At 46.5% G+C, this 12,250-nt stretch overlaps 1 protein-coding gene across 1 annotated transcript; it reads right to left on the bottom strand.

The window, feature by feature from the left end:
- Positions 1-715: 715 nt before the first annotated feature.
- On the bottom strand, positions 716-3,595 carry PRLHR (prolactin releasing hormone receptor). The gene is made up of 2 exons (XM_019725155.2): positions 2,560-3,595; positions 716-2,292 (listed from the first exon to the last, which is right to left on the bottom strand). Exon 2 carries the CDS (start codon positions 2,284-2,286, stop codon positions 1,171-1,173), a length of 1,116 nt encoding a protein of 371 aa, XP_019580714.1. The 5' UTR covers positions 2,287-2,292; positions 2,560-3,595; the 3' UTR covers positions 716-1,170.
- Between the last annotated feature and the right edge of the window lie 8,655 nt (positions 3,596-12,250).

Raw genomic sequence — 12,250 nt, 5'->3', positions numbered from 1 at the left:
CTCACTGCCCTGATCACTCTTCCAACATCAACGTGGAAACCCTTGTCACAGGGCACTTGTCCTCAGTGACAGAATTCTTGGGAGGTTAAGGTGAGGATTATCAAGGTGGTATCATGTTTGATCTATGCATCCTGTGGGTGACGGTTTATTTTTCTGCTCTGGCCCTAAGTAAGCTTCTCCACATCCTTGTATCTTGCGGTTGATCATGTTCCAAGCGTGCCACCGCAGAGCAGGTGGTGAGCCGTCAGATGACAGCTGTTGATCTGTTGCAACTGAGCAATTAGAGAATGCAGGGGAATGCTGTGGCAGACAGTTTACATTGAGTATTCAGAAAATCAAATATTTGAGCGCCCACCTTGTGGCAAACACTGGGTATGTATACACAAACATACACACAGATGAGACGTCTGTCCGATGCACAGTTATATGTCTCCTTAAGTGATTGGTACCTTTTCCTCTCTATTCCTAGTTGTCTACCTCTTCATTGACTAAGTCGTCTCATCATTTTCAAATGGAAGTTGGGGGATAAGGAGGGGAAAACAATAGCAAGACCTTTTGAAAGGTGGTTTGTAAATGGTTTTGCACTGTAAATGCAAATGGATTTAAAATGGAAACCCTTTTAATGTATAAAGATCTTACTCAGGAAATGTTAAAATCCTAGATGTAGATTTGTAATACATATTTCCCTGGAATTCTAGAAATAAATGGGTTCAAATTCACTAAGCAATTTCATATATTATGTCTTAGTTGTGTCCTTTTTAAACGGCAACCTAAAAAGCTTTACCACCTTTTACACAGTCATTTTAAATCCCACCCCCGTTGTTCCTCCATCTCACCATCGAACAAACAATAGGAAAAACAAGGAAAACAGCCACAGTTCTGAAATACTGTTTTGAACCCAGAGAGTTTTGTTTGGCTTTCAGGGGCATAAAGAGGAAATAATAAATCCGCTTCCCTCTCCCAGCACAGCACTCCCACAAAAGCCCACTTAACATTTTACAAAAATGCCAGGATGAGGCAAAACAACTGGAAAACAGGGCTGGGCTGGAAGTTTTGCCCGTATTGGCTTAGCTCTGGTGCTGAGAATAAGCTCTCCAGTCCATCCTGGGATGAACCTCCTCAAAGACCAACGGACACCGAGCTCCCCAGCCCAGCCCTGGGGCAGTGGCATCAGATGACCACGCTGACTGTCACGCTCTGGCCATGCGGCGCTATCTTGCGGGGCCAAGACAGCAACAGCTTGCGCAGCTCCTCACGGAAGCTGTCGTGCAGCCAGGCGTAGATGAAGGGGTTGTAGCAGGCCGAGCTCATGGCGAGCCAGTGGCAGAGCAGCTGAACTAACCCAAAGGCATAGGGATCAATGGCGTGCGGGTCGAGGTCCCGCAGCAGGTTGAAGACGTGCAGCGGCAGCCAGCAGATGGCGAACACCACCACCACCACCACGAGCAGGCAGAAGGTGCGGCGGCGCCGCGCGCGGTCCCAGTCGGCCTGGCTCTGGGTCACGCAGCCCGGCACCACGCGGTTCCGGAGTTTCACCGACACTCGGACATAAGACAGGAGTATGACCAGCAGAGGAAGCAGGTAGGTGACAAGCAGCAGTCCCCACGCGTAGAGCTGGCGCTGGCGCTCCTGCGACCCCCAGAACTCTTCGCAGAGGCACACGCGGTGCGGCTTGAGCTCGACGTGATACGTGTGCAAGGCGGCGGGCAGCGCCAGCACCGCAGACAGCGCCCAGATGGCCAGCACCGCGTAGGCGCTGAGGCGCAGCGAGATGCGGCGGCGCAGCGGGTGCACGAGCACCACGTAGCGATCCACGGCGATGGTGGTGAGCGTGAACACCGACACGTAGACCGTGACGGGCTGCAGGAAGAAGACCAAGTGGCACAGGCCACCGCCAAACACCCAGCCGCGTGGCTCGAAGGCGTAGGCCAGCGTGAGCGGCACGCAGGCGGCGCACATGAGCACGTCGGACAAGGCCAGATTGCCGATGAGGAAGTTGGTCACGTTGTGCAGCCGACGCACCCGCGCGATCACCAGCACCAGCAGGCAGTTGCCCACCAGCCCCACGACCACCACGACGCTGTAGAGCAGCACGATCAGCCCCTTTAGCTGATGCACCAGCTGCAGACTCTGGAACGGCGTGACGGCCTGCGCGCCTCCGGGGCCAGCCACCGACCCATTGCTCACCGAGGCCTCTGCACTCTGGTTGGCCGGAGTTGAGGCCGCCGGTGGCAGTCCAGAAAATAAGTCGGGGACCCGTGGGCCCTGAGTCGGGAGTGAGGCCATGGCCACCTGTCCAAAGTGAATCAAAGCCCGTCACTTCCCATTCTCTAGCCACCCGCTCCTCCACCAACGACCCCCCTCCCCCCGCAACTCAATCACCCAAATACTCCCTTTGGAACAATTGACCAAAATAAATAACAACAAACAGTGTTGTCATCCCACCTCTGTAAAAATAGACCTATGCGTGGTTAGACATGCACAGGTTGTTTAAACGCATCCAACTCAATGTAGAGCCCTCGCTGTCCACACACGCCAAACCCAGGAGTATGGTCCTACCTGGTGAGCGGGGCTTGGCGGGCCGGAAAGCGCTCCGGGGAGAGAGAGGCAGAATCCCTGCTGTCCCTAGTGCTCCTCCGCCCAGGACTGACGTGCAGGTTTCTCGCTTCTCCGCGGAAGCCGAACAGATTCAGGAGTTCCCAGTGGGCTTGCAGCTTTTGAGGGGGACTGGGAGCGCCTCCCCTCCGCCCCACCCCCACTCCAGCGCTTCCTTGTATGGAAAATAGGGGCGGAGCCAACGACACCTGACTCGGTGCTTAGACAACTAGAAAGAAGGACAGTGTGAAGAGGATGGAAACAGACAAGGAAGGAGGGGTCGACAAACCTGGACCAGAGGGGAAAGGGAGACTCTCGACTGCGAGAGCTTGCTGCGCCCTGGGAGAGACCCGCTCCGGAGAAGGGTGGGGTGGACCGGAGGAGACGGAGGCGTGAAGCGCCAGTTCTGGGTTGACCTGGTGCAGTTTTAATAAGGAAGGAGCAGGGGAGGAAATGGGATGGGGGGTTAAGATACAGCACGGAATGTGAGAGAGACGAGGGACCCGTCCTTAAGGGCTGGATCCTGCGTAGAGTCCAGGCTGAGGTTAAGAGAGTCGCATAGGGGGTTCCGGCAGTGATTTAAAATTTAGGGCAGGGAGGTGGCCGCAGACCTCAGGCCCTTGCCCTCCCCGGGACCCGCGGAGCCCTTCGCCTAGGCTGAGGCTCCCGCGGAGCCAAAGTAAGAGTTCAGCACCACGGACAGCTCCCGCGGGCACTGCTGGGCGGTGCGTGAGTGCCTGCGAGGGGGCAACAATTACCGAGTTCCGACATCTCTCTGCGTCCGATGCATTCGGAAAAGGGAACAGGCTGGTTCAAAGAGCTTCCTCGTCGCCTGCTTCCTGGACTGGGGCTGCCGACTTAGAGAATAGTAGGGTGGAGTGGAGGCCAAAAAGCCTGGGTCTCCGAGAATTGGAGGGTAGTGACTTGTGTGCTCTTGCTGTGGATCGCCGCTGTGGATCGCCGCACGTAGTGCCAACGACGACGCTGTCCTTTACTTGCCTAGGCCAGAAAATACAGCCATCATGCCAGTTACCCTACCAGGCACACTTCAATACCTGGCCCCCAGTAATTCCCTACTCACCCTTTTCCATTCTTTCTTTCTCAGCTACCATGTCCTATCCTTATCTGCCTGACTTTCCCAGTACAAAATGTAAGTTCCTGGACTGGGATCCTACCCTTGCCCTCCTTATATGAACATCCTCAGGTCCCTTCGCCCCATATTGGGAGTAAAATATACATATATTATATCTATTACATATATACTAGTAATTTCAGGGTTTCCAATAGGATAACAAAAGTAACAAACATTTGAGAAGCTTCAAAGTTACATAAAATCTTCAGTAGTATTAAATCGTCATTGAAATGCAAATTAACCTGGACCAGGGTGGGGGTGGGGTGGGGAAAGAGGCTTTGTAACCTCCCTCTTTTGAAGGTATCTCTTCCCTTCCTGTCTTCTTTCCTTTTTCCAGAGGGTGGAGTGTCAATGCTCCCTCTCTGGTAAACCTTTGTACTTTGTCCTCTGGCTGCGGATATTTTTGTTAGGATGGAAAGAAGTAAAATTATTCTACCCTCCAAATGCAAATGATTCACTCATGAAGGAGGAAAAGTCAGCATTGGAACAAAAGCAATCAATTTTATGTATCTGTATCTATTCTAAACCCACACTCTGAGTTATAATCAATTTAGCTAAAGCCAATATAATATGAAAAAAATAAAACCTCAAAATAAAATACAATCTGTGTCTGCCTAAATCCCTCAACCAGTAATTTTTCTCATCATGTGTACCAACAAGGTTATATGTGCCCAAGAGCAGAGGCACTCTTTTACTTCAAAATATCTTAAGCAGAGGAAATTGTGGTGATGCAGGTAAGAAAGGATTTGGGACTAGGCCCCATAACTACAGCCATCACTCTGGTCAATATCATTGATATGTAATACTAAAAATAACAACAAGACTAAAGCCCATGCAAATGTCAGTATTTGAAAGCTCAATATTGGGACACCCTCCAAAGAAGAGTTGATCCTTTGCCACGTTTCAGATAAAATCTGGTAAGTGTTTCAGTGTTGTCGGTATTTGCAAGGTGAAAAGGAAGTGAACATCTTAGAATAGCCCACTTTAGATCTTTTTTCTCTCTGGTCTCACTGGAGTTAAGGCTGGTCTCTCTTTCAGTGATGACATTACGATTAAACCACATTCATGTTCAGACTCTCCTGTACTGATAGTGCTCTAGAAACCCAAGAGATCCTAAATAAACAAAAAACTTTTAGAACGAATGAAGGAAAGATAGTACTTCATATAGTAAATAGCAAACTACAGGATTTTATTACCTCCCCTCCACCCCCCAGCCTTCAATGGCCCATCGAACAAAGGCCAAACCCATTAACATGGCATTTTCAATCAACATGCCCCCCTATTCTGATCTTCCTTCATTGGAGAGGCTTCACTTGCTTCCTACCTCATCCATCTCACTCCCACCTCAAACTAGACTGTTTCTTAGATGCTGAAATGTCCTCACCATTCCTGTCTAACATCTCCCTTCAGGTTTACTCCCCTTTCTCCAGAATGCTAGTTGCTTCATCCCTACTCAACTCCACATTCTTCACGTCTTACTCAAAGATTAGGCCCAACTTAAAGATTACCCTCTCCTCAAAGTCTTTACCCTTTCACAATCATTCTGTCCTTCATTACTTTCTACCTTCGCTCCCCTGCCTCCACTAACCATGGCTGTAAACTCTTTATGGATAGGGGCCAGTGTCTTGCAGTATTTTTGTACCTATAACATGCCTGAACTCAGCAGATACCCAATACATTATTCTTTTAATTGAATGGGTTAAAAAAGCTACTATTTGTTGAGGGCATTTTACATTTCAGGCACTGTGCTGAGTACTTCACATATATTATCATATTTTATGATCCCCTCAAAATTCTTATACCCATTTTACAGATGAGGAAATTGGCTCATCGGGGCTCAGTAACGAATCATATGGCACAATTAATAAGCTGTGGGGCTAGAATTTCAACTTAGATCCATCCGATTATGGAGCCAAAGCACTCAACTGTGGTTCTTACTGCCTCCAAGTGAATGACAGATGCGTCTGCAGAATCTGAAAATACAATTAAGTTCAAGTGGAATTCAGTAAATATGTGTATAGAGACACACACCCCTGCCAACCCACAGCGGTTTGCTACAGGAACTTCTAAGCTTATCATGTTTAAATGAAACAGACCTTCATGCCTCACCCAAAATGTTCCTTGCTTATAACCCATGTAGGAGACAAAATTCTGGGCCATGTGAACATCAGTGGATGGTCTTACATTTTATGATGACAATAGGTGACACGATGTGAAAAACAGAAGACAGAGATATCAGAGGAAAGGGCTGCGGGTGGGGGTCTGGGAGCTTGATTACAGGATCTGAAAATGTTACGCCATCCAAGTTCATGCTGATACACTGCAGTTAGCCCAAACCACTTTTTGGGAGATCACTTTTGAGTTACCAGTGGGGAGAGAACAATTATTTGAGACATAAATCTAGGCAATAACACAGCAGAAGCCCCTCCAGTCATGAGTGTTGTCTTCTAGGCCAGTCCGGTGTGTGTTTCAAGATCCAGGCTCCCCACTGGCTCCTCAGGCTGAGCCTAATGAAGAAACCTTCACCCTCCCCCCACACACACCTCCATACAATCCTGCTGCCATTTCTACTATTGCCTCCATTAATGCCACTTCTGCATTAGGAATTCAGTCTTGCAGCCATTGTCGGTCCCAAAGCCAGGCACTCTGCAGCCTCTCTGACCAACAAAATGGGGCCCCCATTTCTTCAGGTCCTCAAGCCACTCATTTTGAAATAAAAGTCTTACTCAGGTTCATCTGAGTGGCAGAGCACAGGTCCTGTATTTGAGTTCTAATTAAAAACTGTGCTGGGAATTTGGGTTCTGACTTCCAACTTGGGAAGATAATGAGGAGGAATTTCCCCAAGTGTAAGCAGGTGATGAGTGGCCATGAGTTATGACAAATGTTCACTATACTTTGTTATCAGTCTTCAATAGCAGTGACACTGGTTTTAAACACCAAAACCTATGAGGAGACCCATAGGCTCTTTTAATTTGCTACCCTGCTTCTCCATCATTTTGAATGAAAATGTCAGAGAAAAAATATGAGAGAATTAAGGATATAAAAGTATTATGTGTATTTTATAACACGTTTGTTTAGGTTACCCTACTCTATGTAATTAACTGTGCTCTGCTTTATGAGAAATAAACCCCCCTAAAAAACTAGCTTCCAAAGACATAACAGCACATTGCTAAAATTTGTTTCTCATAAAGCCCAAGTTGATTGCCAAACAGAGAAGAACTGGTCCCAAAGCCCAAGACCCTAATAAGGAATAGCGTACCACTCTTGGGCCTGTGTAACAGCTCTCCCATAACTAAATGTGAGTCTGGGCAAACCCCTTATACTGGAAGAACCCCAGTTTTGGAAAATATAAGAAATTCATAATAATAACCACCTGTGGAAGATGTTGAGAAGACCCAGTATGTGTGAAGGAACTGGCATATATATAGTAATGGGGGCTACGCTTCGATAATCCTTTGTCCTGCCTTAGGTCACTGACTCCTGTCAATAGGGTTTCTGGGGTGCAAGTCCCATCTTCCACTTGAATGTTACTCCAGAAGATAGATACTCTTTGCAGTGAGAAGACTGTCCTGTTTTTCAGTCTAAATGCTTTCCTTCATTTCATCATTGTTTAGCAGGCATGCAAATCCTGGGCAAGATACTATGAGAAGAATCAGAGACCAAAAAAAAAAAAGGACATCATTATCTAAAAATGTGCACTCTAGTGAGTAAGGGAAGAGTCTACCAAAATCACTGTGCTGTATGACCATGATAAATGCTACTACGACCACCTGCTATGAAAGGGAGGTGTTAACGATCAGTGGGAAATGTACTAATTGCTTTAGTAACTTAGAATTGTATTTACCCTTATAAATCATATTTATTTTAATGCACAAGAGTCTTTAAAGTGCTTATAACATTTTTCACTCAATCATATCAACATTGCGCCCGTGGCTTCAATGGGTCTGCCTTCCTATGTTTATGTAAAATATACACAACAATTTAGGGCCCATTATGAATGTCTATGAGTTAAGTGTTCAGGTGGCAGGAAATGAATGAAAAAAACGAGTGCTCATTATGTTTTTTAATCCTCAAAATGTTCTGCGGGCTGAAGCTTTGTGTCAGGAGCCCATCTGCCCTCTTTCCCCAGCCACTGTCCAGTGTCACATCTTCCCAGGGGAGGGCACAGTGATCCCTGCATCCCTGTCAGGCCATGGGGTGGAGTAACTGGGCAAGACTGCTGCATGGCACGACTCCTGTGTCCTCCTTCCTGATGGTTTAATGTTGAAATGCACGCCTTTAATAATATCCCAAGTGGACCATGAATGATGCTGACAGAGTGGCCTATTTTAATGTGATTCGGGCTGAGGGCAGCTCCAGGCTGGCTGAGTTGCTGCCCGCCCCCCCACTCCCAACACCCAACATTCTAGGGCAGCTTTAGTCCCTGACCTTGGCTTATCTAGGGTCTCTCACCACAGTCAGCTTCATTGGATATATATCCCTGGACCTCACTGCATTCCTGAAGATCCAGAACCCAGCCAGGTCACCTTCTCTGGTGACACTCTTGTCGAAGAAAAACCACTAAGAGACACAAGGCTTGACCAACCAGCCCAATTCAAGATCCCAGCACATTTTATTTTTTAACTTTTAATCAGACTCATTAACACTCAGACATTAGCAGCACGGATGGCGTCTATACAAGTACATAAATAAATAAATATGGAGACCAAAACAAAACACTCAAAAGCCATTTCTATTACTTTCTTTTCCACGGACAGGCACAAGGCAATTTGCTTTCCCATTTTGATTCCAATCCTGCTTCATTATTAACTCGAAATGGCTTTTATGGATGATAAAATTCATCTTGCATCTGCATCATGGCATTTAGTGGTGAAGGGCTGTGTAGTCACATTTAGATGGAACCTTGACCTTGCAGAAGGCTCTCATTTGGGTTTCCATTAATATACGTCTCCTACAAAACACAGTGATGAACCCAAACCACATCTCATTATGTCCATCTCTGAATTGTTATCTCAACACATTGAAGTTCATTCTGGTGTTACTACCTAATGAGATAAGGCTCTTTCCTGGAATGGTCCTCGTGGTGTTTTTCCAGTGATTTATACATGTGTGTGCACAGCAGTTCAGATGTCTAGAATGGTATACCCTCCCTGTGTTTTATCTTAGCTGGTGGGTCTTTATCCCTAGAGAAACAGCCCTAGCTTTCATCCTTGAAGAGATCGCGAGGCAGCATCTTTGTGAAGGGTGATCAACAGGGATGGCTTATTCTCCCAGAGTGGCTTAAAGGCCACCTTCATCAGAATCAACTCCAGCCTTGTTAAACAATGCTGATTGATGGACTACAGGACTGACCTATTAAATCAGAACCACTGACAGTTAAGACCTGGAAAAATGAATTCATCACAAGCACTGCAGCTTATTCTGATGCCCCCTCAAGTGTGAGAACCACTGTCCTATAGTCTGCCACTGGGTGGTGAATCCATGCCATCCTGGCTCCCTACTTCCCCCGACATGATTAGGAAGCCAGCCAGGGGGCACACAGCAGCTGCCAAACCCAGCCTGGCCTCCTGCCAGAAGAGCCCAACCGTGGATTTCAGCCCGCCCTCTCTCCTTACATCATAAATATGGGAGGACATTTGTATGGTAGTAGCTTGGTGCTTTCTCTATAGTCTATCTTTTCCAAGTTATTTAATGACATAAATAGCACATGAACACATTCTCATGTTTTATAGACATGAAACAGATAAGGCTAAAGTCCCCTTTGACCTCCACCCTCAATCTCAGTCCCTCCCTCAGAGTTTATACCTGTCCTTTCCCCGTGTGCTCACGTACATAGGTCTGAACCCATAGAAAAGAAGCAGTATTGATGGCCATTGAGTTTGTTTGCCACTTTGGGTTATTTCAAACCTTCCCATAATAAAGATGTTCCAGATGTTGCTCAAACTCCCAACGATAAGATGAAAAACTCTAGGGATCTAATGTACAGCATAATCACCACAGTTAATAACACTGCATTATACACTTGAAAGTTGCTAAGAGAGTAGATCTGAAATGTTCTGACCACAGAAAAGAAATGGCAGTTGTGTGATGTGACGAAGGGTTAGTAAGCTATGGTGGGAATCATGTTGCAGTATACAAGTATATCAAGTCAACTCGTTGTATACCTTCAACTGACACAATATGTCACTTACACCTCAATAAATCTGGAGAAAAAATTCCATATGTTAATATTTGGATTGAAAGTACATTATCAATGATTGTGTTTCCTAGCTGACCAAAATATTCTTATACTTCTCAATAGCCATTTATTTTGTGAAAACTCAGGATTCAAAATCAGAGAAATAAAATAAGCATGTTCCCATATGCCTCCATAGCTTGTGGCTTAGAAATTTCTCTTTGCCGAACGGCCCCTTGGGAAGGATTTCTCAAGGGGCCATTCGGCAAAGAGAAATTTCTAAGTCACAAGCTATGACACAAGTCACACTGCAGGGGACTCTCGCCGAATGGATTGGAAGAGCTCATCCTGTACGCCAGCAGTCCTTAGAAAGCTCAGGAGAGGTGGAAGGAAACGCTGCTCTTGAACCATGCAGCATTCTTCATGGGTGTGGGGAATGACCACACAGCCCCCCAACTCGGCTTTCTCTGCATGTCCCCTTCCTCCTGGTGAACACACTAGTACAGAGCTCCCGTGGACACAGCAAACTGCCATTGTCCTTACACAGCCCACTGCCCACAGAGCCTCATGGTGGCTGCTGGGAAAGATGAATCCTCCAGTGCGGGGGGCAGGGAGGAGACATTGGCTCACCCGCAAGGACCTGTGTAAAGCAAGTGCATTGGCCAAAGGCATTGCTTTCAACTTGGAGACGGACCTCTATTGTAATGGTTTTTAAATGAGGTGCCACTGGCAACCTCACTTAAGCTCATAATTCCATGGCTGATAAATTGTCTAACCAACATCTAAGCCACTGGCCCCCTGGATTAGGTTGAGTCTGTAGGACAGGCTGGTACCATCATCAGCCAGGCTCTTGTAAGAGCGACCTGGGATGAAGACAGCTTGAAGAGGCTCGAGGGGAAACACTAACGTTCCCAGGCCTGCAAATCAGGATACCTGGTGCAAATACTGCCCATCACTATCAGAGTCACCCAGAGCAAGCCCCCTCCAACCCAGGATCTCCTTGTCCTCACCTGCAAAACAGGTTGGGGAAGGAGAACTAGACAACGTCTCTACAAGCTCTGATAGCCCAGGAGTCTGATATTGTGATCCTGAGATAGTGAACAATCTACACACCTGAATGACGTCATCTCTCCACATGCCTGGATGACAGCAGTTCTCTGCACACATGTAATGACACCACTTGTCTGCACACACCTGGATGACACCTGTCCACACATTTGCGTGACATCACTTGTCTCCTTAATAAAAGGCAGTCCACCTTCTAGCTGATGCACTTGGACCCTCTTTACAGCCTCATTTTAGTTTTTCTCTCCACAGGTCTGGCCTTCCGACCTATCTAGGAAATAACCTTAGGCCCTTGGGTCCACACTTCACTGAGGGAAGTATCCCTGAGGGAAACAATTTAGTCCACGTGTACTTCTTGCAACGTTTCAGTTCTCAAGCTTTAAACACTGTGGGGAAAATCAGCCTGTGTAATTATTGACAAGCTTCAGAGCTGAGTAAGTGGCGTTTTTGTTCGATTCTTATGATTCACCAGATCCAATGAAAACAATTACTAATTCTCACCCTTCGGGGGTTTTCCGGCCATGTGAAGACTGCTGGTTTGATGATGTTTTGCATTCAAGAATTTTTTTTAAAAATTGTACCAGTCTGTCTACTATTCCCCCAGGCACTTGCCTTTCGTATCAGAAATTTAAAAAACATAATGAAGGGATGCACTTGGTTTTTTTTCTTTCCTTACATCAAATCCACAAAATTAAGCATAGCTAGAGAGCTCCCTGAGATGTTTCTTATGCAAATACCTCCATTAAAAACAAAGGAAACACACAGGACACAAGGCAATAAGATTTTCCTAGGAAATGTGCAGTCATAAATCAAATATTTAAGCAGCTGACAATCCTGGGAATATATCAGGCTTTGAGACCTTGTTTTCCTTTCTTCGTTTTTTCAATTCAATTTACTGGCCTATCAAAAATGGGTTTAAATATTTTAGGGGCTTGCTACTGTAACTATGGCCCATGAACCATCAGCATCATCTGGGAGTTTGTTAGAAATTAGACTCTCAGGCGCCACTAGACCTCCTGAATTGGAATCTGCATTTTAACAAGATCCCAGGTGATTGGTTCGCATATTCTAGTTCGAGAAGTGCTGCGGTGCTAGAAGCTTCTCCATCTTGCCTTCAGTTGGGTGTTCAGAATCACATCCCTCATGCTGCATCTGAGCAGACACACCAGCAGAGTTTAAGAAAATGTGCCTATGTAGCTCAGGCCAAAATCAGGGCCTGAAAAGACCTGAAACTGTTTACCCCAACCTAATCCTAGGCTTTCCAATGGAAGTGTCTCATCCCC

This window comes from Rhinolophus sinicus, linkage group LG07, assembly GCF_036562045.2.
Source record: "Rhinolophus sinicus isolate RSC01 linkage group LG07, ASM3656204v1, whole genome shotgun sequence".
Taxonomy (NCBI): domain Eukaryota; kingdom Metazoa; phylum Chordata; class Mammalia; order Chiroptera; family Rhinolophidae; genus Rhinolophus; species Rhinolophus sinicus.
Note: the sequence above shows the minus strand (reverse complement) of the source record. Positions and strands in the feature narration are given on the sequence as shown.

Coding starts and splice junctions, on each gene's coding strand:
- PRLHR (XM_019725155.2), bottom strand. CDS start 2,286: ATGGCCTCACTCCCGACTCAGGGCCCACGGGTCCCCGACTTATTTTCT.